At 34.4% G+C, this 27,484-nt stretch overlaps 1 protein-coding gene across 1 annotated transcript in view; it reads left to right on the top strand.

The window, feature by feature from the left end:
• Window positions 1–27,484, top strand: part of CHM (choroideremia (Rab escort protein 1)) — a 170,357-nt gene that overhangs the window by 57,659 nt on the left and 85,214 nt on the right. The window contains exons 3-8 of the mRNA XM_008577928.1: window positions 1,874–1,946; window positions 4,748–4,872; window positions 18,798–19,185; window positions 23,119–23,235; window positions 24,037–24,157; window positions 25,650–25,875. Coding sequence (XP_008576150.1) covers window positions 1,874–1,946; window positions 4,748–4,872; window positions 18,798–19,185; window positions 23,119–23,235; window positions 24,037–24,157; window positions 25,650–25,875 — 1,050 coding nt within the window. The remainder of the gene's footprint in view (window positions 1–1,873; window positions 1,947–4,747; window positions 4,873–18,797; window positions 19,186–23,118; window positions 23,236–24,036; window positions 24,158–25,649; window positions 25,876–27,484) is intronic.

Genomic DNA, 27,484 nt, shown 5'->3' with positions numbered 1-27,484 from the left:
CCTTTCCCACCTCTGGTAACCTCAGTTCTGTTCTTTCCTTTTGAAAGTTCAACATATTATTGTGATCGCTGTATTTTTTTTTTTCAATTTATTTATTTTTAGTTTCCACATATGAGTGAGGACATGTGGTATTTCTCTTTCTGTGCCTGGCTTACTTCATTTAACTTGAGTTTCTCTGAGTTCATGTTGCTGCGAATGGCAGTATTTCATTCTTCTTTATGGCAGAGTAGTATTCCACTGTGTATATATACCACATTTTCCTTATCCAGTCATCCAATGATGGGCATTTAGGTTGGTTCCAACTCTTGGCTATTCTAAATAGAGCTGCTACAATAAACATGGGGGTGCAGGTATCCTTTTGACATGATGATTTCCATTCCTTTGGCTATATACCCAGCAGTGGAATTGCTGGATCATATGGCAATTCTATCTGTAGTTGTTTGAGGAACCTCCATACCATTTTCTGTAATGGGTGTATCAATTTACAGTCCCACCAGCAGTGTCGGAGGGTTCCCCTTTCTCTGCATCCTCGCCAGCATTTGTTATTCTGTCTTTTTGATAGTAGTCTAACTGGGGTGCAATGATATCTCAGTGTGGTTTTGATTTGCATTTCTTTGATGCTTAGCGATATGCATTTTTTCATGTGTCTGTTGGCCATTTGTATATCTTCGTATGAGAAATGTCTATTCAGCTCCTTTGCCCATTTTTAAATTGTTTTTTTTTTTTTTTTTTTTTTTTTTTTTTTTTCCGTGTCCGGCAACGGATCGCAACCCTCAGTGTTGCCCCCGTACCGGACCGGGGACCGGCAACGGGATCGCAACCCTCGGTGTTGCTCCCGCGCCTCGCTCAGCCAGTGAGCGGGAACCGGTCTGTATGTGGGATCCGAACCCTCGGGTGGGAGCGCCGCCGCGCTTCCCAAGCGGCGCACTCATCCAGTGCGCCACCGGGCCGGCCTTTTTTGTTTGTTTTTACTGTTATTTGAGTTCCTTGTATATTCTGGATATTGATCCTTTGGATGCATAGTTTGCAAATATTTTCTCCCACTCTGTAGCGTTGTCTTTTCACTCTGTTCTTTTGCTGTGCAGAAGCTTTATAGTTTGATGTAATCCTGTTTGTTTTGAGATTCATCTACGGTTTTGTATATATCAGTAGTTTATTTCTTTTCTTTGATGAATAGTAACCATCTTATAGATCCTAGTCAAGAGCCCTCTGGGTTCTCCAAAAGACAGAGATCTTCACAGGACTGTGGAATGAAGAATAGCTCACCCAGTTAGTGGGAATTTTGTTCCTATTTTACTTACAACATAAGTCTTGATGTGAATAACTGTGTCCCACGATCTACTTTTATTTTTGACCCTGAAGGTTAACATTAGCACAAGGCCTTCCACTTTACCTAGAGCAGCCAATTGTGTGTATGTGTGTGTGCTCTCTCATGCATGCATTTGCTGTGGGAGATGTGTTTGGTGGTGGAGATTTAACTGCTTAACAGAAAGCAGTTTTTCAGTAGCTTTCTTTGAGAGCTATCAAGATTTTCTTCCTAGCCATTTTTATTAATCCAGAAGTCATATGTTCATGTTACCTGCTCAGTTCCTGGGTCAGGCTGTTCACTTGATCACTGGAGAAAGCTCTAAGGAGGCCAAAGATATCTTTAACTACTTATATACTGAAAACTTTCCTTTGCGATCTGAGAGGCCCACTTTTATTTCAGCCTGTCATTTCCTCTTATGTCAACATTCCAATTATGTGTGCTTTTGAATTCTTGACGTAGCAATATTAGGAAATGAAGTGAGTTTAAGGGTCAAGAATAGTTTGATGAAAATTGGTGACTTGATTTTTATACCGTTTTCTTTACTCTTATTTTTTATTGTTACAGAAGAAGCTACTATGGAGGAAACTGGGCCAGTTTTAGCTTTTCAGGACTGTTGTCCTGGCTAAAGGAATATCAGGTAAAGTTCTTATCCATCTTTTAATTTGACAGGTTGTATTTTGTGTCACATAATAACCCCGCATTGAAGAAAACCCTAAGCTTGATCTATACTACAGGGTTATTCACTGTAAAATAAAAAATATTCACAGTCATCTTTCAGCTAATGTTTTTTGATATCACTTTTTATATATAAATAGATATGTTGGTGGAAGAGTAAATTGTATATATGAGGGTACTTTGAAAAGTTCGTGGAAGAATAGAATTAAAAGATAATACAAATCTTTCTGTGAGGTTTTTGAAGTATCCTCGTACTTGATACCATTCTTAACTACTCTGTATGCCCAAATATAAGGCAAAATTTTTCCCCTAAAATCATCTTTCAGATGAAATACCCCCATTCTTATAAAATCTCACAAATTACCAGTTTATCTTTGTCAGTATATTTTGAACCAAAAACAAAAAAATACAACTATTTGGGGTAGATACGTTAATTTGAAATGTCAGTGGTGGTTTTGCATGTTTATACAAGTCACTTTACAGAATCAGTAAAAAGAAATAGCAAGAGAAGAGATTTAGTATAAATTCAGTAATTTTTTCCTAAGGGTAGGATCTCACTACTACAGCTGTTGAATACTATTATAAAGAAGCTTTTTAGAGATCACTTAGGAATTATGGATATTTGGTTATGTTATGGAGTTTACCAATTTTTATAAGATTTTTAAAAAACTGTCCTAATTTTATGCAAATGGGTACATGTGGCTTGAAATGAAATTCCTGCTGAGAGCATCATACATGACATCAGAAACTGCTATATCTCAGAAGAGTTTAGACTGTTGGGAAATGAGGATGATATATTCCAGAAAATTGTATTCAGTTAGCTAAGAATTAAGATTGCTAAGACTTATTAAGCACTTATGTGCCAAGCACCATACTAAGCGCTATAGTTGTATTGATTGATTTAATGGTGTTTGTGACTCAAAAAGTGACTCTCATGACGACAAAGGCATTAATGTTGAAGATGCAGTTTAAATATCATTGCATAAAATCGGAGTGTGGAGAAACACAAGCAAGATTTGTAAAGTAGCATATCATGTAAGTACTCAAACTATGTGTAAGTCAAGAGAGTAAATGTTATAAGTAGACATTTAACTGTTTTCTCTGTATGCCTAAAATATTCATATATTTAACTTGATTAGAAACTCTACTTTGTACCTATCTTTGGGAAGTATGTGTGAGGGTCACCTTATATTTAGGCATATTTAGTACTTCCATGAGAAGATTTTGGCTAGATTATCAGAATAACAACAACAAAAAATATCCTGTCTGAATGGAAAACTTCTGGTGAGCGAAGAGATTTTTAAAAATAAATTTTGGGCTGGCCTTGTGGCGCACTCGGGAGAGTGCGGCACTGGGAGCGCGGCGACGCTCTTGCCATGGGTTCGGATCCTGTATAGGACTGGCCGGTGCGCTCACTGGCTGAGCGCGGTGCGGGCGACACCACACCAAGGGTTGTGATCCCCTTGCCGGTCACGAAAAAAAAAAAAGAAAAAAAAAATTTTGGTAGTAGGATTAGATTTATTAAAATAAAATTATTTTTGTAGATGTTTCTTTTATTTTAATGCTTGTTTTACTCCAGGATCTTGACTATGTCACTGTATCCTTTCCCCCTTCACTTTCCCTCCCTAGTCCACAGTTCTTTTCTCAGGCTGGTGACCTTAAGTGTACACATTCAGAGTTCTTGTACTTCCTCTTCTACTTGTGGGATGTTTCATACTATCTAATATTACACTTGATGATAAGAGTTGTCTGTCACTACTTTTCTTTAGTTTAAAATGTTAAATTTGGGACAATTAAATCTTTTAAAAATAATTATTGTCCTACTTTATGAAATTTGTAAGTTTAGAAATTTTCTAGGACAAATTTCCTTTAAACAAAGTATTGTGATTATATTTCACTACTGGTTACTTGAGTATATATAACACATTTTCAAGAAGTTTTCCCTGAGAAAGATGTGTATTATCAAACAGCTTAAAATTTTACACAGATTAAAAATTGATACTTGGCATTTGGAAAAGTTATATCTTGACATGTTCGAAAATCCCCTGTATTCAAATACTACTGTATCATGTAATTTTTTCCATAAAATGTAATTAGAACATTTTAAGGAAATGTTTACTGAACGTTTTCAGTCCTTAGTTGAAAGGGTAAACTTTCAACCCTTAGTGAGTATTTACGTGCCTTATTACACATTCTTATTTTGACTGTTTTTCTTAAAATATTGAGGGATTATTATAAAATCCTTAGTTATATTGTGCTGAGTACTTTTCAAAAATACTTTTATATATAATCAAAATTTGACATGACTAGTGACCAGCCTTAAAAGATGTGAAGATAAGGAGAATGAAGGAAATTTTTGACCCCACTGTTTTGAAAACAAAATGTGAAAAACACTTTTTATTAACAACTAATATGTACAATAGATGTGCTTGATTCTTAGCAGGTAGAGGGTTAATTGTCCTAGTTCTTAAGCAATGTTAAAACAGCCACATCCAAATAACCATATCAAAATGTCACATATCCTGATAGAGATCTATAAACCAGAGCTAGTTTTTGATAGTATAAATTTTACGCTTTGTTTTCCTATTCTTCCTTTGAAGTTGGCACATTCTGTTGGAGTTGCTTCAGTGACTCTGAAGTAATGTATTTGAATTTGATGGCAAGAAAGGAAAAGCATGTATTTAGACGAGAAAAATTTTCTTAGAAAATTACAGGTTCACATTGCTCAATTTAATTAAAACTTCTCCTCTGTGTTTTATTTAGGAAAATAGTGACATTGTAAATGAAAGCCCAGTGTGGCAAGAGCAGATACTTGAAAATGAAGAAGCCATTGCTCTTAGCAGGAAGGACAAAACTATTCAACATGTGGAAGTATTTTGTTATGCCAGGTATGAAAAGTATTTATTTAGGATAAACTAAGTTAATAACTTCTTTTTCACACTTCAGAAGAAGCAGCCACCAATAAGGATTTATATGGCATTGGTCGCTACAAGTCAAATTGATATGCTGGTTTTGCCTTTTTTAAAACATAATTTTGTGTTTTCTCTGTTTAGGTAATAACAATAAACTCTTACACTAATGCTTTACAATTTATCAAGCTTTTAAAAATACATTATCTCATTAAATCTTTAGATTCATTCAGTGCAGCAAAATGGAAGATTATAAATTTGAATTAAAAAAAATTGAGTGGTCATAACATTTGGGTACATATTTTTGTAAGTTAGAAAAGTGGGAAGTAAGAATGTTTTAAGGTGCCTCCCTCTCAGTGAGAGATTGTTTTAAAACAATTGGAATAGTTTATTTTTTCAAATGACATATAGTTGACAGGTCGAAAGGTAACAATTATATAGTTAAGTGCAAACATTCAAGTAGTTATAGAGTCTAGAGGTTTAGAAAATCAGACTGTCAGGCATTTTAATAGTAATTAAAACGTACAGTCAGTACACCAGACATTCTTCAGGATACTCTGTCATTTTACACTTCCTTGTTGTGGTAGTGTGATAAGTATGACCTGAGCCTGTGAAAAGTTTGGGGACTTGAGCTTGATTTCTTAACCTATGTTCATATCTTTCAGGTAACCAGCATTCCCCCCCACAATTATACAGTTGATGTTCTATGATTTTCTGCAAAAGCACAGCCTTTGAAATGTCAGATATAGATTATAATTTACATGATGCTAAATGCCATTCAGTATGAAAAGGTACAGCTCACTGACATTGTTCCGAGCCAGTGTAGAAAGATTTACAACAGAAGGTGATTTCAACAGAAAAGTCATCTGCTTTAATGAAACCAGGAATAAATATTTGGTAACTTTCTTAAGTGATATTGTGTGCCCATGAATATTACTTGACTATAGTGTAGTGGCAGTCACAATGTGGTCCTTTGACAGGTACCTTTTGGTATTTCAAGGCCTCTGATTTCTCTATTTTTTATGACAATTGAGGTTCGTGGTTTCTAATGGCTGAACTGACACATTTTGAATGCAGAGGAAATCATCTCATTTTCAGTTCCTGATCTCTTCAGTTTCATTTTTGGAACTTCTCGAAGTGAGAAAGTAAAAGGTTGATGGTGTAAGGTTTGCTTTAAAACAGTGAAATGGGGGCCGGCCCTGTGGCTCACTCAGGAGAGTGCGGTGCTGGTAGTGCCGAGGCTGTGGGTTTGGATCCTATATAGGGATGGCTGGTGCGCTCACTGGCTGAGTGTGGTGCAGACAACACCGTGCCGAGGGTTGCGATCCCCTTACCGGTCAAAACAAAACAAAACAAAACTCTGCTATTTTCAGTGCCAATTAGAGTGTGGAACAAGAGGTGAACTGGGATAATGTTTTATGTCTTCATTCACTTGGGAAAGTTAGCTGGTTATTAATGTCATAGTAAGCAGGAAGAGCCTTGAGAGCATGCAGGGAAGTCGAGGACTGTACAGAAAATCAACTTGTCTATAAGTGCTAACATATGGGTAGACATGAATAACAATACTTCACTTAGCCCCAGCCAGACTGTGGCATCCTTAATCTTTTGAATCATGGCAACAATGTGGAATTATATGAAAGGGGCTGGGCCAAAATAGCTGTTACAGTGATTTACTTTATATGAGAGGACATCAAAAACCTTATGTAATACATATTTCTGACAACCTTATTTTTTGGTTTTTCTACCATAGTAGTTTAAAGCAGCAAATAGAAAAGGGGTATCTGCTAGCGGCTGGCACACTGAGAACCACATTGAGACCAGGGTTATAGTCCTGCCTTCACCATTCACCTTGCTGTATGATACTGAGCACAGGATGTCTCCACTTTGGGTCTTTGTTTCACCATCAGTAAAATAGGAAAGGTTTGGACTAAGTGATCTTAAAAGTCCCTCTGGGCTCTACATGGTTTTAGTTGATAGACTAACAAAGACGACGACAGCGTCAGGAAGCTGAGAGTATACTTTTGGCCATTTAGTGCAGACGTAAATGGCTTTTCGTACTAGAAAATCCCTCAGGGCCATCACTATATTATAGTACAGTATAACAATTGATGATCATAATTATATCCCAGTGTCTTCAGGCAAAAGTTAGATAATGTTCTCTATCCTTCACTTGAAAATGTAGGGGGGGTTGAAGTACATTTTAGAAAGATGAGTGTAAAAAATGGTTAGAATAAAAGATTTATCATTTTAAGAAATGAGCTTTAGTTATCTAGGAAATTCTCTCATTTCCTCCTTAGTAAGTAACGTTATCACTATGTGGTAGGTCTTTGACATTCCTGAGGAGTAATCACAAAATCTTCGTGAATAACCATTTGTAAATAATGAAAAATAGGGTACGGGTTCTGGTTTTTTGTTGTTGCTTTTTTACGTACATAGTATTGATGTTAATATTACGTTTTGTGGACATAAGTTTTGTGTGTGTGTGTGTATTTAGTTCTGTACAATTTTGTCACATGTAGGTTCATGTATCCACTGCCACAATCAATTTACGGAATAATTCCATCACCACAGGGATCCCTCTCCTGTTGCCTTTTTGTAACCACACCTTATGTCCTCCTTCCCCCTCCTTCCCCCATCCCCACCCCCACCATCCCTAACTCCTGGCAACCACTAATCTGTTTTCTGGTTCTATAACCTGGTCATTTTGAGAATGTTAGATAAATGGAACTTTATGTATAGTCTGTAACCTTTTGGCATTGGCTTTTTTCACTCAGTCTAATTCCCTGGAGATTCATTCAGGTTGTTGTGTGCATGAATAGTGTGTTCTTTTTTTATTACTGAGTAGTATTCCATGATGCAGATGTATTATAGTTTGTTTAATCATTCACCCATTGAAAAACATATAGGCTGTTTCCAATTTTTGGCTATTACCAATAAAGCTGCTATGCAATTTTGTGTACATGTTTTTATGTGAACATTTCTTTGGGATAAATGATTTTCTGGGATAAAAATTTTCATTTTCCTGGGATAAATAACCAAATGTACAACTGCTGAGTCATATGGTAATTGTATGTTTAGTTTTAAAAGGAATTGCCAAACTGTTTTCCAGGAGACCTATACCATTTTACATTCCCACCAGAAATGCATGAGTAATCCAGATACTCCACATCCTCACTTACATTTGGTGACATCACTTACTTATTTTAGCCATTCTGATAGGTGTGTAGTGATATCTCATTGTAGTTTTAATTTGCATTTCCCTGATGGCTGATTTTGAATATCTTTCCTTGTGCTTATTTGCCTATCTATATTTTTTTTGGTGAAATGTCTGTTCGTGTCTTTTGCTTGCTTTTTAATTGGACTTGCTCTTTTAGTGTTGAGTTTTCAGAGTTCTTTATCTATTTTAGATTTGTGCCTTTTGTCAGATATGTGATTTAAAAGTATTTTTCCCAGTCTGTATGTTGTCTTTTCATCTTTAAACAAGATATTTTGCAGAGCAAGTATTTTTAATTTTGATGAGGTCCAATTTATCAGGTTTTTTTTTTTTTTTTTTTTTTTTTTGTGGATTATGCTTTTGGTGTCAAGTCTGAGAACTCCTTGCCTAGCTATAGATCCAGAAGATTTTCTTGTTTTTTAAAGTTTCATGTTGTACATTGAAGTCCCTCATCCACTTTGAGTTAATTTTTGTATAAGGTATGATGTTTGGGTTGATGGTCTTTTTTTTTTTAATTTAGATGCTTCAGCACCATTTGTTGAAAAGGTTATTCTTCCTCCATTGAATTACTATTGCACCTTTGTCAAAAATCAGTTGGCTGTACTTGGGTGGGTCTATTTTTGGATTCTTTATTTGGTTCCATTGATCTATATGTCTTTTCCTCTATCAATACCACACTATATTATACAGCTGTATAATAGACCTTAATATCAGAATGATTCTTCCCAATTTATTTTTTTTGTTGAGATTGTTTTAGCTATTCTGGAGTTTGTGCCTTTCCATATAAATGTTTTAATAAGCTTGTCTATGTCTAAAAAAACATGTTGCTGGGATTTTGATAGGAATTACATTAAACTTACAGATCAATTTAGGAAGAATTGACATCTTTATTATTTCAGTCCTTCTAGTTTATGAACATGGTATGTCTCTCCATTTATGGAAGTTGTCTTTGATTTCCTTCAACAGAATTTTTAATTTTCAGCATACTGTTCCTATACATGTTTTGTTAATTGTATACCTCAATATTTATTTTTTTTGGAGCAATCATAAATGGTATTATCTTTTTAATTTTGGTTTTCACATGTTTATTATTAGTATCTAGAAATGCAGTTGATTTTTAATGTGTGGATCTTGATTGTATCCCGAAATCTTGCTGAATTCTTTAGTTCTGGGAAGTTTTTTGTGTAGATTACTTGAAATTTTCTACCTAGGGAAACATGTCTTTTGCAAAGAGGAACAGTTTTGTGTTTTCCTTTCCACTGATTGTTTTTTCTTTTAAGAATTTTTTCTGTTGAGAATCATGTGTTTTCTGTTCATAGTCATACACCACGGGTTAATTTATTGTGTTTTCTGCTTATCCCTAGTCTCACTTAATGAGCCTTTTTTTTTTTCCTTCCAGAAAGGAAGTTATTTTCATTTCCTGAGGGCTTTGTAATTATACACTAATGTCGTGCAGTTATTTAGGGTCTCTCATTTGCTAAATATATTATTCTTGCATGCTACTCTCTCAGCATATGCAATTCAAATCCACAATCTGGCCAATGACAAATTACCAAAAGTCCTACGCTTTAGTGGTCATTCATGCCAAGAGTATACTGTATTTAAGTTGTATGAAACAAATAGAAATCAAGCTTGAGTCCTCGGTGCACTACATATATGGAATATTGTTTTGAATGTTTTTGTAAATTTTCAAAATATCACGTAAAGACAACTTTATAATGATGTGAAGGCTGAAATGCAAGGGTACTTCAAAAAGTTCATGGAAAGATTCATATTATCTTTCAATTCTGTTTTTCCACGAACTTTTTGAAGTACCCTGGTATTATGACTTGACTTCACATTTTAGACCAGATGAGTTAGCATGTTTTATAGAGTTTGTATTCGTTAGGTCAAAATCTATGGTTTGATTGACATATATGCCACTTGGTTATTTAACATCAAGGAAGAATAAAGTATGTATCTCTTGTCCATTAATAATATTATAGCCTTATCAGTAGCCTCCTGACTTTTATCTTTGATTGCAAGGAGTCCTGGTTCAGAATGCAAATGGATCAGTACAAACCCACTGTCACTGCTTGGAAAATACCTGAAAGCACATGGCAAGTCAATAACACTATATTCTAATGGAACATATAGGATAGTTATTTTTTGATTGCTGTTGACTTTACTTATTTTCAAAAAATATTCTGAAGTGTTCAACCTAAAGGTTTTAGTGATGATGTGAACAATACAGTTAATATTTTGGGCTATTGCAAAATTAGACTAAATGCTAAAACATAAATTGTAGTGATTAGTCTGTTATCATAGGTTAAGTCCAGGTATAACAAACTCTTAAGAACTATCTAGATGGTTTTATCAGAACTTTGTTATCCTCAATGCTGCTTAAAATAAGTGGGCTAATTTCTCATTTGTACCTAGAAATATTTTTGCTATGCAAAGATTATTTTCCATTGAAAGGATTTTTTGTGATTACATGATTAACTTACGGAAGGGAGATGAAATAGGACTAGCATTTATTGAATATTATATTTGTGGCAACTGCTGTAACCTGGAGCTTTACATATTTTATTACAATTGATTTCATTTATTCTGCACAACAGCCATGTACGTGAGCCATATGTGTATCTTACTGGCAAATAAACTGAAGCTCAGGGAGACCCAGAGATAGCAGAGCCAGGATTTTTAAAACATAACAGAGCCATGTTTATCTTACTCAAAAGCCTGTGCTGTTTCCATTGTATCATGTGTATTTCAGACAGTGGGTAAACATATGTATGCTCATCAAGGGAACCATCCCACCAAGTGAATAAAGTATTTCCTTTTTGAAGACTAGCACCTAAAGAAGTGCATTTACTTCTTTGCTAGAATGCCATATAGTATTATGAAGTAGTCATATCTGTAATGTGAAATTAAAGTGCCTAACTCTCAGTGTTAGGAAGGTATGGGATGAATCCTGTATCCTTTAGTTGTTATGACTATAGTTTATATGCCATGGAATGTTTTTGTGGTTTATTATGGGGGAATCAAAGTAGCTATTATTTCTAGTTTTAAATCTTCAACGGACTATGAAAAGGCACAATACATTAATTCACACTTAAGTCACAGAAACTTAAATAATTCTTAGGTGAAAGTTTGTTGCTTGTTAACTACATAATGTCATGTACGTAGTTTCTTTAGTGAGAAGAGATTTTATCTTTCTGAAGTATTGACAATAACTTGTACCTTTTCTGCCTTTTTTTTTTTTTTTTGGGCATATCATTGAACATTGTTTCCCCTTTTCTGGTATAATGTTAATAAAGCAGGATAACAACTTGCTTCTTAGTTTCAAATGAACCAGCTTTCTAGTTGATTGACAACAAAAATGAAGATTTTATTGTAACAGGAATCTAAAATTAGACTTATTTTGAATTCTAAAATTTTAACTTAAAAATTATACAAGGGACATGAGCTTCTTGAGCAATAATATCAATAGGAGAATACCAATAAGAAGAAAGGAATAATAAAAAGTTCTGTGAAATCACCATTTTTTTTTTTTAACAATTTAAAAGAAGCTACTCATCACTATGTAAAGATAGGTTTGTTTTAGGCTGCAAGTGACACCATTCACAACTAAAAGTGGTTTAAAAAAGTAGGTGGGTAGGTGAGTAGGTAGGTAGAGGATTTGTTCATAGCGTAGCATAAGCACATCAGGGCTTTGGGCAGCTGCTCTGCACTGCTCTTGGCTTCCCATCCAGGGTTTCAAGGTGGCTGCCACAATTCCAAACAGGTTTTCATACAAGAAAAATCTCTAAACACAGAAAGAAGGGGGAAGAATTTATCCTAACGTGTATGCTTTTTTTTTTTATCATACTGGAAAGTCTACCAACAGCCCTAGCTCATTAGCTAAAACTGGATAATGTGCTTACCCCTAAATCAATCATCAACAAAGGCAAGTAAAATTACCATAATTGGTTTTGATCAGTCATGATCCATCACCTATGACTGCGCACCTTCTGCCTGATATTGGAACAGAATTGGGGCTTTTGTAGCAAGGAGGAAGGGTGGGTAATGGTTGTTGAGTAGGCAGCCAACAGTACCTGCTCTATACCACCTGATAAAATTTGTTCTTGAAGAAATATGACAAGAGGTTGATATTTCAACTATATTCTGCACTATGTGTTAATGTCTTAGGTTGGTAACAAGTAGGGAAATATATTTACCAATATATTATATTGCAGTGATTCAAAATTAATTACAGTGTTTTTTTATATTGCTGTTCTCTAGGACAACAATTTTTGCATAGTCTGATTTTTGTAATTCTTATGAGCAACCATTAAACATTTATTTTAGGAATAAATGGCTGGATAGCAGTATAACAGATACTGTGCAAATCAGAAATGAATGACCTTAGAACAAAGTGCATACATCAAAATAATAGAATACGATTTCTGCCACAGGCTGTATTGGGGAGGAAAAAGGTGCAAATGGCTTTAAAAAAAAAAAGTGAACACCTGTGCTGAATAAATTAACCGACTGGTTGGCAGTTTTTCATTTGACTCATCTGAAAGGGTGACTGTTACAAAGCATAAGACACATTCACTTGGAGGTATTTCTTTGTTAGTACTATTAATTGATCAGCACTACTAGATAATATAAGAATTTACACCCCTAAATTCTCAGGGTTATATACAGATTTTGGCAATTAGTAAAAAATATATTTACACAAAGCAGTATTCAGCAGTCGTGGGTAAGAAAAAATTATTTCAAAAATATTGTTACACTGTATTGCAAATAACCCTTGGAATTTAAATTAGCAGTATTACAAATGACAGACTTAACTTGCGAAATCTATTTTGACAGTGAAAAATTTTATAAGAACTTATGATGCAGATTATTCTCCTTTATATGTTAAAGTCATTGTAATATTTTAGAAATCAAAGGTGCTTTTGAGGGCTTGTAATCCAGCCACATTATTTTATAATTGACAAGTGCATTTTTATAGTTTTCAAATACTTTAATAAAATTGAATTATTATTGTATTCTGAAGTTTTCTTTAAATAATATTTAAGAAAATATTATTTCCACAATATAAAGTTTTAAATATGGAGGAAGATAGCTCTTTTCAGTGAACAGAATTTTGTTTACTGAGGAATAAAGTGGAGTTTTAGTTTTCTAGTGTCTTTATAACTTCTCATTAGGTATTAACATTGGGAGAACTCCAGAAATACTGTGGTTGTTTTTAAGGAAAGTAAGAAGAATATTGTGTTTTGTTGTTTGTATTTTCCGTAGTGCTAGGAATTTCACCAAATTATGATGTTGAGGACAGTAAAACTTAATAGTTCATGGAGGTAGAACAAATTCCTAAAGATTAATTTCTTTTCTTACACTTATACCTTTAATTAAGGATTTTGATTTGTATCTTTCAGATTGTCCAGCACTGAATTAATTCATTTCATTTGCTCTGTAAATCGTCCTTTCACCACTGACTAGGTCAGTTGCTATGCTCGATTTCCACAGTGTTATCATCATGGCCTGTAATAAAGGAAGTTGCCATAGTCTGTCTTATCTGAAAAGTGCAATTAATTATCCTGTCATTTATTAGTTTAATCTTTAGGCATGGAACTTTTGCTGAAAGTTGTTACCTTAGATTCCTCATGGGACGCACTTTAGTTTTACTGACTTTTTCAGAGTAATGAAGGTGAATACAGACCATGAACAATTCTATAGAAAATGTACAAATCACATTTTATGTTATTGCTCTTCATTTTTAATTTTGTTAATGGCAGTGGTGCTATTGTGTGTTTATGTGGCCAAAGAGCTTTCATCATGTGAACACAGAAAACCTAAGTACACATGTTTTGAGGTGCCTGTTGACCTGCAGGCAGTTTAACAGTGTTTTCTATTTGTTTAACATCTTATATTTCATTAACCTTTTAGAGTTTATAAAATACTTTTCACATATGTTCGCTCATTTATCTCACAACAGTCTCATGAAAGGTAAGGCAGATGGACTGATCCCATTTTATGTTGGGGAATCTGACAGATTAAGTGACTTGCCTAATATCTCCTAAGTAATGTATGTAGAAGTAGAACTTGGGTGCTTTCTCCACTATAGTTTCCTAGCTCTGTAAAGCATTGCTGTAATATTAATGATATCAGTACATTTTTTCACTAGATTTTGTTAAAATTGCTAGGCTAGAAGAGTAAATATGGAATTTTATTTCTTGACATTTAAGTATTATTTTATTGTTTCATTGTCCCCTTTATTGTTGTAGTGTTTATTGTGCTAATTTTAATCAGGCATTTCTTTTTTCACTGTAACCATGTTTTTGAATTTGCAATACATTGTTTTCCTGGCCTAATTTTTTTTTTGAGTTTTTTGTGTTGAAAGATAATTAATTATATATATTTGTGGGGTACAGAAACTAATATCAATACATGTGTACAATTTGTGATGATCAAATCAGGATAATTAGTATACTCATGTTTACAAAACATAATCAGTCTTTGTGGCCTTAACTATTTCTCGTCAATTCCTTCCCCTTTCCTACCTCTAATAATCACAGTTCTCTCTTTTCTTTTTTTTGAAAGTTTAATGTATTATTATGATTGTTTGTTTCTTTCCTTTCTTTTCCTTCTTTCTTTATTTTAGCTCCCACTTATGAGTGAGGACATGCAGTATTTCTCTTTCTGTACCTGGCTTATTTTACTTAATATCATTTTCTCTAAGTTCATCTATGTTGCTGTGAATGGCAGTATTTCATTCTTTTTTTATAACAGCGTAGTATTCCATTGAGTATATATACCACATTTTCCTTATCCAGTCATTTGTCATGGACATTGAAGTTGATTCCAACTCTTGGCTATTGTAAATAGAGCTGAAATAAACATGAGAGTGCAGGTATTCCTTTGACGTGATTTCCATTCCTTTGGGTGTGTATCCAGCAATGAGATTGCTGGGTCATATGGCAGTTCTATCTGTAGTTATTTAAGGAACCTTCATACTGTTTTCCATAATGGCTGCACTACTTTACAGTTCCAACAACAGTGTAGGAGGATTCCCCCTTCTCCACATCCTCACCAGCATTTGTTATTCTCTGTCTTTTTGATAATAGCCAGTCTAACTGGGGTGAGATGATATCTCCTTGTGGTTTTGATTTGTATTTCCCTGATGCTGAGTGATGTGCATTTTTTCATGTGTCTTTTGGCCATTTGTATATCTTCATATGAGAAATGTCTATTCAGCTCCTTTGTTCATGTTTAAATTAGGTTACTTTTTTTTTTTACTGTTGAGTTCTTTGTATATGCTGGATATTAATCCCTTGTTGGATGCATAGTTTGCAAATATTTCCTCCCATTCTGTAGGTTATCTTTTTGCTCTGTTGTTTCTTTTGCTGTGCAGAAGTTTTTTAGTTTGATATAATTCCATTTGTTTATTTTTTCTTTTGTTGCCTGTGGTTTTGGGTCATATTCATAAAGTCTTTGCCCAGTCCTATATCCTGAAATTTTTCCCCTATGTTTTCTTCTAGGAGTTTTATATAGTTTCAGGTAATATATTTAAGTCTTTAATCCATTTTGAGTTGATTTTGGTATGTGGTGAGGGGTACGGGTCTAGTTTTATTTTTCTACATATGGATGTCCAGTTTTCCCAGCACCATTTATTGAAGAAGCAGTTTTTTCCCCAGTGCATGTTCTTGTTGCCTTTGTCAAAGATCAGTTGGCTGTAAGTGTGGGTTGATTTCTGGATTCTCTATTCTGTTCCATTGGTCTGAGTGTTTTTATTGCCAGTAACATGCTGTTTTGGTTACTATGTCTTTGAAGTGTAGTATAGTTTGAATTCAGGGAGTGTTATGCCTCTGGTTTTATTTTTTTGTTGTTCAGGATTGCTTTGGCCATTCAGGGCCTTTTGTTATTCCATATGAATGTTAGGATTGTTTTTTCTATTTCTGTGAAGGATGTCATTGGCATTTTGATGGGGATCGCATTGAACTGTTGATTTCTTTGGGTAGGATGGATATTTTTAGAATGTTAATTCTTCCAATCTAAGAGCATGGAATGTCTTTCGATCTTTTTGTATACTCTTTAATTTCTTTCAGCAATGATTTGTTGTTTTCATTTTAGAGATCTTTCATTTCTTTGGTTGAATTGATTCCTAGGTATTTCATTTTTTTGGTGACTATTTTAAATGGGCTTACTTTCTTGATTTCTTTTTCTGCTAGTTTGTTGTTGGAGTATAAAAACGTACTGGTTTTTGCATGTTGATTTTATATCCTGCAACTTTACTGAAATTACTTACCAGCTCTAAGAGTTTTTTGTAGAGTCTTTAGGTTTTTCTACATATAGTATAATGTCATATGCAAACAGGGACAGTTTGACTTCTTTTCCAATCTGGATGCCCTTTATTTCTTTCTCTTCCCTGATTGCTCTGGCTAGTACTTCCAATACTGTGTTAAATAGGAGTGGTGATAGCAGTCATTCTTATCTTTTTTCTTTCCTTAAGAGAAAAGCTTTTAGCTTTTCCCCATTCAGGGTGATATTGGCAGTGGGTTGTTATATATGGCTTCTATTGTGTTGAGATACTTTCCTTCTCTACCTAATTTGTTGAGTGTTTATCATGAAGGGACATCGAATTTTGTCAAATGCATTTTCTGTGTCTGTTGAGGTAATCATATGGTTTTTGGTTTTTTTTTTTTTCCTTTTTGTCTTTTTTCGTGTCCGGCAACGGATCGCAACCCTCAGTGTCGCGCCCGTACCGGACCGGGACTGGCAACGGGATCGCAACCCTCGGTGTCGCGCCCGCACCTCGCTCAGCCAGTGAGCGGGAACTGGTCTGTATGTGGGATCCGAACCCTTGGCGGGAGCGCCGCCGCGCTCCGAAGCGGCGCACTGTAGCAGTGCGCCACCGGGCCGGCCCCTAATCATATGGTTTTTGTCATTGATTTAGTTGATGTGGTGTATTACATTTATTGGCTTGTGGATGTTGAACCATCCTTGCATCTCTAGGATGAATCCCACTTGATCATGGTGCATAATTTTTTTGATGTGTTGCTGTATTCTGATTGCTAATATTTTGTTGAGGATTTTTGCATCTATGTTCATCAAAGATATTGTCCTGGCCTATTTTTTTTACATTTTCTATGAATAAGTTTGTTTCATATTTAAAAAAAAAATTATCTGCATTTACAAACCATTTATCCATCAAGCATTTATCAGATACTACATCTATAGAGCAGTGCAGTAGGTGTTGTGAGGGGCACAAAAGAAGAGGTGTTAGGGTCTTCCCTCAAGGAAATTAAAGTCTAATTCAGAAGATAAAGAATATGATGGACAACCAAAGGACTACTAAGAAGGAATTGATAAATAAATGCAAGGTGGACTGCATGTGTGTATTATGGGAGCATAGAGTTATAAGTGTGGTTGGGATAAGGAAGACTTCTTGGAAGTAAAATTTAAGCTTTTTCTTAGATAGTTCTTAGGTAGTTTGTTAAAGTATGTGATTATGTTTGGAAATGGGGGGATTGTGATATTATGGGGAGTGGCAAGAGTAGACCAGAAGAAACAAATGGTATGGGCCAAAACATGGAGATTAGACTTGATAAAGTAATAGTTAGAGATGCCATGTTGGAAAATAGGTGGAGATGAGACCAGAAGATTAGTAAATAAAGAAGGTGACTTGTTTTAGAGACAGGAAGATTTTATGGGGTGGGGTTTAGATTTGATATAAGGAAGGGCTACTGATAGTTCTTAAGCGATCAATTAGGAGATGTTTACTTGCAAAGACCTATCTCATTTCAAGATATTGGGTCAGGTATTGAGCAGTCGGACAACTCAGTAAAAATAGTGGGTTCTGTGAAAGATAAAATGTCATGGAAAAATTCATGATGCAGGCAGACCAAATGGGAGCCTGTTGTACCAATCAAGACAATGTTAGACTGAGATTGTTAACTCTGGTAATAGCTTTGGAAATGGGGCTTCCAGTAGAGCAGTAGACCTTAGTAAAACAATATATGGCAGGAAAGAATACAGAAAAATCCTGTTAAATATGACATTGTGCTAGGCCAATGGCAAATTTTTCTCCACTTTACTGAAGGTGCCTTTGTCACACCACCAAGTTAAGAATTACTCAATAATAATTATCTTTGGTAACTACCTTTATTAAGCATTTACTGTGTCCCAGGCACTGTGCCAGGTTCTTTGCATGTAATACCTTATTTAATCTTCAAAACAACCTTGTGAGGCAGGTGGTATTATCCCTGTGTTATAAGTTCCCTTTCTCATAGAAAATAAATAACTTGTGTGAGTTCACAGAGCTAACTAGGCTTAGGGTCAGGGTTTGAACACAGATATGTTAATTCTGAAGGCTGTGCTCTTAACCATTGTGTTGATTTGCTTCTAAAATACAATACTCCTGTCTGCCTTGAATTCTCATGTACATGTAACATTTACATGTACATGTAACATTACCTCCTAAACCCTGAAATCTTTGCATGTACTTTTCAAATTTTAATTATGTTTTATATTGTATGAAGACCTTAACAGATGAATGTTTAATGTCTAGGTAATATAAGGAAGGCAAAGTATATACTGAACTTGATAAGGTAAAAGGGTTCAAGGAATAAAAATTGACATGAAACGTTAAAGCAATATAAAAATGTAGCAGGGTAGAATTATCAAAAGCATGGTGTTGATTATTATTATAATTTTTTATTAGTCAGGATTTGCATGAAGATGTTGAAGAAGCTGGTGCACTGCAGAAAAATCACGCTTCTGTAACATCTACGAACTCCATGGAAGCTGCAGATTCTGCCTGCCTGCCTACCGAAGATAAGTCATTAAACACTGTGAGCTGTGAGATGCCTGCAGAACAAATTCCAAGCAGTGATCCAGAGAGTGCCCTAGTAGTAAATGATGCTGAGGTGACAGGGGAGAAAGAAAACCATTGTGATGATAAAATTTGTGTGCCATCAACTTCAGAAGAAGAAACAAGTGAAAATGTGCCTCCAGCAGAAGATACTGCAGAGCAACCAAAGAAAAATAGGATTACTTACTCACAAATTATTAAAGAAGGCAGGAGATTTAATATTGATTTGGTATCAAAGGTAAATACCAATTTTAGCCATCTTATCATGGAACAGCACTAACTTCTAATTAATTGAAAATAGCATCTGGACCCATACATTCAGTTTTCATAATTTTATTCTTTGAGGTGCAGAGCATTTGTTTTATAAAGAAATAGCCAGAAGTTTATAATCTAATTAAAATATTTTTAAATATAGATTAAAAACATTAAAATGCTCACATTAAAATGCTTTCAATGTGTTTTTAATCAATAATTAAATAATACTTTTGTACTTGAAGAATACTTTTATTCTAGAGCACATAGTCCATCCTGATATTCTCCTAGTGCGTGGACACTATGAATTCTGTCAAAAGAAGAATTCTAATGAACCTGTTTACAAATCCATCTTATTTACAGTTAATTTACATCAATGTTGTTTAGCCTTTATGTGTAGTAAGTGTTTTAGCATCTGTGTGATGATGAATATTCTGAACAAACCAGTGCAATTTTGAAAATCATGTGTTCAGGTTTGAGGGCTTCAGAGGAAATGTAATAGTGGTGGGGTAGGGAGTCTGGGAAGAATGCCACTGTCTGCAGTTATGTTTCTATCCTGAACTCTAACATTAGTTCATTGTGACTTCAGAGGAGGTCCCTGGGTCTTAGAAGAGTATAATGTTGCATTGGGTTTATAGGAAGCAAGTCTATTTTAGTGCAAATGAATAGAAAACCAGTAAAATAAAGGATCACGGCCTTAAAGGGTTACAGTACAGGGCTGGGTAAAAGTAGAGAAAAACAGAGACCAAATCCGGTCTCATAAGTTGAGGGCAAACAATGAGAAATTAAAAAGTGGGAGAAAGTAGCGAATAACATCAGAGTTGTCTCAAAACTAGGCTTTTCTATTTAATGTGCTTTCTTCAAGTTCCAAGTGATAGGAGAAAGAGAGGGACCAATGAATGTATGCCCCTCACAGTTTGCTGAAACAGTCCCGTGTCCTCATATTTCTGTTCCCTTTGAACTTGATGCCTGCTAATATGAATATCTTTTTACTGTCCATTTTTCTTTCTATCATTTAGCACTCTGTGTCTGTGTCAAGGTCTGAGTTGGCTACTGCCTTGGTCCTACTTCATATTTCTACACCATCTGTTCCATCTTCTCCATGTACTTTGACACTGCCATACTTTGAAATCTAGCATTCTTTCCATGTTACCTTGGCTGTTTGTCTCTGGATAGAAATTTAATCCTAGCTCACTAATTATTTTCTTGTTATAAACAGTGCTCCATGAAATAAGTTAAAAAACAAAACAAACTGAAGTAGTCAAATAACAAATGGGCTCTGTTCTGAAATTTTCATTTTGAATTACACTGTAGTTACTTGGGATTTGGAATGCCTTACCTAAGAAATGATGATGTAAATGTGGTTGAGAATCAAGGCTATTTCATAAAAGTCTGTAGCCCTTATGTTAGCTGAAATATAGTATATGTCTGGCAAAGGAAAATGGTAGAAGATTGTGCTGTTTCAGTTGTAAAAATTAGTGTAGAAAATTATTCAGTTGTATAAGAAAATGAGCACTGGTTGTGGGCGCAAAAAGACAATTTAATTAGAAGCTGAGACATTTGAGGAGACTCTGAAGGAGATTTCTGGATATTTTCATGGGTTCCAGTAATTAGTAATTCTGGTTTTCTTGGGTTAAATAAAAAACAAATGTGTCTAAAGGCAGTTGACTTAGGCAGTTGTGCTTTGTCATGCATAGTTTTCATGGTTTCATATATCTAAAAAGTAACCAATTCTCATGTATTGTACGCATTCTACAAAAGTAGAAGTATCTAAAGAATGTAAAACCATAGTAATAGGAGGTTTATTGTCATTTTTTAAAATTTAGTGAACATTTATTCTGTGCTTACTGGTTGGAAAGCAGTGTATTTATTCCATGTTATTGGGGCAATTGATCACTTCTTGGAAATTTCATTTGTTCTGATAATTGCAGTTATCACATCTAAGTTTAGGATGATTGCCAAATATCTATTTTACATCCTACCCTCTCTCCTAAAGTCTAGTTTGATATCTACAAACTACTTGACATTTCTACAAGCATTCCACCTCAAAGGTATCATGGTATAATCAAATACTGTGGGGCTTTACCCTTTACATAACACATCTGTGTATATATCCTTTTTAAAAAGTAATAGTTGAAGGTTGGTTAAAGAAAATACATACAAGTATAGTGTTATACTTCTCAGACTAATAGAGAAGATGATCAATGATGAAATTATTACAGACAATTAAAATTCATTTCTGAGTAAATCCAGACCCTTAATAATTATGGAACCAACATGCCAAGTGAAGCAAAAATTGTTAATTATTAAGTGTAGTTCCCATTATTTTAATCAAATTGAAGTTTCTTTAGCATCTCATCACTGCAAAATTGCTATGGTAGATCCCTTAGAGAGTGGTGAAAAAGAGGCTTCGGTTTAAATATGGTACACATTTGTTATTTCTGAGCTTCAAAAACAAACCTAGTATAATTTTAATTGAAATTTGTTTTCACTCCAGTGATATCTTAAATGAATTGTTTTTAAGCTGTCATTAAATCTTAAGCTTTATTAGATCTTAGTAAATGAAAATGCATTTTTATGCTTTATATATTTTGTATATATGTATTTCATTATTATGCCTACTGAACAATCTTAGAATCTTAAGTGTTTGTTTTTAAGCAAATGAGGTTTTTGAAGTATTTCTTTTTTATATGGTAGAATTAAGACTTGGTAATGTATTCTTAAAAACATGGGGTGTATAATTTGTGTAGTGTGTCAGGCAGAAGGTAATGAAGTAACATGCCGTATTTAGTCAGGGTATTCGGATTAGTTTCAAAAATAGTGATGTCAATTTTGTTTGTTCTACACAATGCTGAACTAATATAACAGTTTCTAAAATTTCACTTAACTAATATTGATTATGGAAAGTCTTTAATGTCCTCTTGGATACTCAGATTACTGGTTTGGATTGATTTTTGAGAATCTCTTTTTCTTTATATAATCTAATTTTATTTTATTTTTCCCAATTATTATAGATGTAACATTTACATTTTTAACATGTATTGAGTTATAGACATTATTTAAAGGTATCTTGGAAATAGCCAAATCTAGATAGTACTGTTTAAATGATTTTTTTTCTCTTTAGTATTAGTTATGAGAGACATTGAAAGATTAAATGAATCATTCACGTACATGCCAGCAATAACCATCATCCTGACTTCTGGAGAAAGACATATCTCATATAAACCTAGAATGCTTAGGAATTCAGAAGGACCTTACAATTTTATTCTTTCAGTGAAAATGTATCACAAATCTATTCCCGTTTTGGTGGGGTGGGGGGAATCCACCAGGCTGATTTCTTATAATCACTTGGTTTTATATAGGTCTACAGTCCCTTAGCTAAAACCCCTAGGGCCTGGTGTGTTCCGTCATTCAGATTTTTAAAAATTATTTTCGGAAGTAATACAGTGTAGGGGCTGGCCAGTTAGCTCACTTGGTGCTAATAACACCAAGGTCAAGGGTTTGGATCCCCATACTAGCCAGCTGTCAAAAAAAAAAAAAGTAATACAGTGCATATGCTGATATGCTGTGCATTATGTAACATTCTTAGCAGTTTGAGTTTCTCTATACTATTTCTGTGGTGAGCTGTATGAATATTCACATTAAGTGTGACTAAGAAGAGGCTTATAATAGTTTGGATCAGGTTTTGCTGCTGAACAAATGATGAAAAACTTGGATTGCAGAGTTTTTTGGATTTTGAATTTCAGATAATCAATTGTGAACCCATAATAAATTGAGTTATGTATCATGTATACCTATAATATTTATAGGTAATACTTTATAAGAGTAATTTAAAATATAAAAAATTATATTTAGTGTTTATTAATTTTTCCACTGTTTCACCTTTTATCTTATCCTCTGAAATATTTTCTTTGTACAGCTGCTGTATTCTCGAGGATTGCTAATTGATCTTCTAATCAAATCTAATGTTAGTCGATATGCAGAGTTTAAAAATGTTACCAGGATTCTTGCATTTCGAGAAGGAAGAGTGGAACAGGTACTATGCTTATCAAGTATTGTAACTGAATATGAACTTAAGTTATTATGGTTCACTTTGGAAGAGTAAGCAAATAAGATTGTGATTTTCCTGGTAAAGCAGTAAATTCTAATCCTGCATTGTGATTTACAAATGTTAATGGTTAGATTTGCTCAATTAAAATTTCTAGTGTCGGCCGGCCCGGTGGTGCACTGCGCTAGTGCGCCACTTGGGAAGCACGGAGGCGCTCCCGCCGAGGGTTCGGATCCCACATACAGACCGGTTCCCGCTCACTGGCTGAGCGAGGCGCGGGGGCAACACCGAGGGTTGCGATCCCGTTGCCGGTCCCGGTCCGGTACGGGGGCGACACTGAGGGTTGCGATCCGCTGCCGGACACGGAAAAAGACAAAAAAAATAAATAAATAAAATAAATAAATAAAATTTCTAGTGTTGATTTTCTCATGAGTTATTCCACAGCTTGATGTGTTGGTATTGAGCAAGTGTTAGTTTCAGGTACCACTGCTAGATCTGAGCTGTTAGTTGTTCTCTGTTAGGGGTGACATGCGATTGGCCCTTTAATGGCATGAGGAGCAACTTGGCAGAATTAAGAAAGCTTGCATGTTAATTAGCTCTGAAGTTAACAGAGATTCCATTAGAACTGAAGGAAGGTAACGTGAAGCAGCCTGACTAGAATGGAAATAATAATCCTGTTATACGTTGGAAATAATAATCCTGTTATACGTAAAGGAAAAAAATGTAATTTGGAATACTTGTTATCACTAGGAAGCAGTTTTTTTAACTTACAGTCTTAATATTTTTCAGGTTCCTTGTTCCAGAGCAGATGTCTTTAATAGCAAACAGCTTACTATGGTAGAAAAGCGAATGCTAATGAAATTTCTTACATTTTGCATGGAGTATGAGGAACATCCTGATGACTATAAAGGTATATTGTTTTCCATTAAATTGTGTTCTCCAGTTATTTGAACTTTCTTATTAATATGCTTGCTCTGATTTAGTGAGCTACTTATTAGTGTTTTAAAATGCATCCTAACTCTGTGCTATCTAATTGATTAGCCATTAGCAACATGTAGCTATTTAAATTATTTAAAATTAATATTAAAAATTCATTTTTTCAATCATACTAGCTACATTTCAAGGGCTCAGTAGCCACATGTGGCTAGTGGCTGCTGTGGCTACGGTGCAGATATTTTCATCATTGCAGGAATGCCGTGCTAGATTTTAATTTTTATTCATGTTAATTAAATATTTCTGCCAACTGGTTCTTCATAAATGGTATTCCTTTTTCATTATTGCATTATTTTTTCTCATCAGTAAGAAAAAAAACTGTACCTTGTCATTATTCAGGAATGCTTTTGCTTGGAATCTTGAGCTATTTGTTTTGATTGATTTAAAAAAAAAAAGGCTAGATGGTTTATGGGGAAAATTACTGTATTCAGAGAAGACATGGCTTCTGGTCTTGGCTTTGACCCATCCCACCGTATGATCTGGGGCCAGTTACTTCACAGATTGTTGAAAATTGAGTATACCATTTTTAGTATCAGAGCTATATGCTTTAAGTGTATACCTTATTGCGGGGGGATACATTATCCAAAATTGGAATATACTGTTGATAATTCATTTATAAAGTTACAATGAGAACTGCAGCAGTATGTTTTTTCTTAATGGAATAATTCTTGCTCTGAGTCTAATTATTGCTCTGAAAGCTTTAAGTCCACTAGATACTACCAAGTTGTTCTCCATGGTGGCTGTGTAAACTTACATTCTCTCAGTAAATTTTAAAAAATTTATTTAAATTATTTTCATAATTGTCATGGGATTGTATTTCCTACAACTGACAGTCCATTACATTTTTTTCTGTTCTTGGTTTAAAGGAGTAGTTTTTAGAGGTCCCTTATGTTTTGATATATCAGTAAGACTGATTCCAGTAGCCACACAAATTAATTTAATTACTTTTTAGTGATAGTTCATTGTTCTAAGTTTTAGTAAGAAGTATACATTTTACAAAAGTCACATATTACTTTGTTATTTTCATCAATAAATTTCTATTTTTTATTTGTTTAATTTGCAAATGCAGTTACTGGAATTCTGCAGTTTTAATAATAAAGTGAGATTATTGCTCACCATGGCAACTCATTGAGTTATTTCATTAACTCTAGTTTTTTAAATCTGAAAATATTAAACAAAAGATTCATCATTTAAAGCTTGAAAATTGTGCCGTCAGTCCAATTAGGATAGTGAGATTGTTTCTAGTTTTTTCCTAAGATCAATGGTCACTATCCAAAATTGAATAATAATACCACCTGTGTCCTTTGTGAAATCTTTTAAACAGTCTTGATCTCATTTTTGTGTGGGTGGTTTTAGGTAGAAATTTAGTTCTGATTTTAATCGATAAATTTTCATCTATCTTTTCATAGCCTACGAGGAGATGACATTTTCTGAATATTTAAAAACTCAAAAATTAACCCCCAACCTCCAATATTTTGTCCTGCATTCTATTGCAATGATATCAGAGACAGCCAGCAGTACCATAGATGGTCTCAAAGCTACCCAAAACTTTCTCCGCTGTCTTGGGCGGTATGGCAACACTCCATTTTTATTTCCTTTATATGGCCAAGGAGAACTGCCCCAGTGTTTCTGCAGGTAAGTTTGGCATTCATTCTCTTGTCTCTTCTGCAGGTGATACTTGAATAATAGGTGAAAATTAGATAGATAAAAATAAGATTTATTCTAGATTTAGTACTGAAAACATAGACTTATACTTTTTTATAATCTATTTACCTGCCTACCTACCCACCTAAATGATATATTCAATATAGCTTGATTTTGAGCTTTATGAAAATAGAGCTTTATAAAAATACTGTAATTTCCTTTTTGTACTCAATATTATGTTTCAAAGCACTATCCAAAACATCATTCTTATATACAATTATAGTTAATTTTCATTGCTGTATAGCATTCCGTTGTGAATATACCACAGTCTTTTATTCCATTTTTCTGTTGATGCACACAGGATGTTTCCAGTTTTTTTTGTTGTTAACATCCTTGTATATGTTTTAAGATATACATGTTCAAGAGTTTCTCTAGGATACATGTCTTGGATTGGAATTCCTGAGTCATGGGGTATGTGAATGTTTAACACTTCATAACATAGTACCCAATTATTTCTCCAGAGGGTCGTACCAATTACATCCTTCAAGCAATATATAAGAATATCCATAGCTCTATGTATTTGCCAACATTTAAAAATTTTTGTCAATCTAATTCACATAAAATATCATTGCATTGTATTTTAAAATTTTTTTTCTTACTGAAACATATTGATTGTATATATTTTTGGGGTAGAGAGTTATATTTCAATACATGTACACAATGTATGATCTATTAAGGGTAATTAGCATATTCATCATTGCAAACTTACTCATATTTCCTTGTTGTGTGAACATTTGCCCTCTTCTCTGCTGTCGTTTGGTAACATGCAGTAAATCATTGTTAATTATAGATTCCTGGGTCGACTGCACACCATAGACTTATTTTTCCTATCTAGTTGTGATTTTGTGCCCATTAGCCAGCCTCTTACTATCCTCCCCTTTCCTGCCTCTGGTAACCACAGTTCTTCTCTCTCTCCTACTAACAGTTCAACTTATTATTATCATTTATTTGGTGTTTTTTGTTCTGTCTCTCTTTTTTTTTTAGTTCCCACATATGAGTGAGGACATGTGGTATTTTTCTTTCTGTGCCTGGCCTATTTCACTTAATATAATTTTCTTCAAGCTCATCCATGTTGCAGCAATTGGCAGAATTACATTCTTTTTTTATGGCTGAGTAGTATTCTATTTTGTATATGTACCATATTTTGTTTATCCAGTAATCTGTCAGTGGACATTTAGTTTGGTTCCATATCTTGGCCATTTTGAACAGAGCTGCAATAAACATTGCATTGTATTTTTACTTTGCATTTCCCTGATTACCTATGAGGTTGAGCCTCTTCTCATGTGTTTATTGGCCATTCATGTGTTCTTTTCTGGGGAATACTTGTCTTTTACCCATTTGTCTATTGGGTGGTTGTTATTTTCTTACTGATTTGTAGGAGGGTTTTTTTTTTTTTTTTCTTCCGGTAAATTCTGAATACTGATCTTTTTCTCAGTTACATGTGTTGCATGTATTTTTGTCTTATAGTATTTATGATATGCAGAAGTCATTAAGATTCAAATAGTCAAATAGAGCAAGCTGTCCCCCCCCCCCCCCCCCC

Source organism: Galeopterus variegatus, unplaced genomic scaffold (genome assembly GCF_000696425.1).
Source record: "Galeopterus variegatus unplaced genomic scaffold, G_variegatus-3.0.2 Scaffold1605, whole genome shotgun sequence".
Classification (NCBI taxonomy): Eukaryota; Metazoa; Chordata; class Mammalia; order Dermoptera; family Cynocephalidae; genus Galeopterus; species Galeopterus variegatus.
This window is presented reverse-complemented; position numbering and strand designations above follow the sequence as displayed.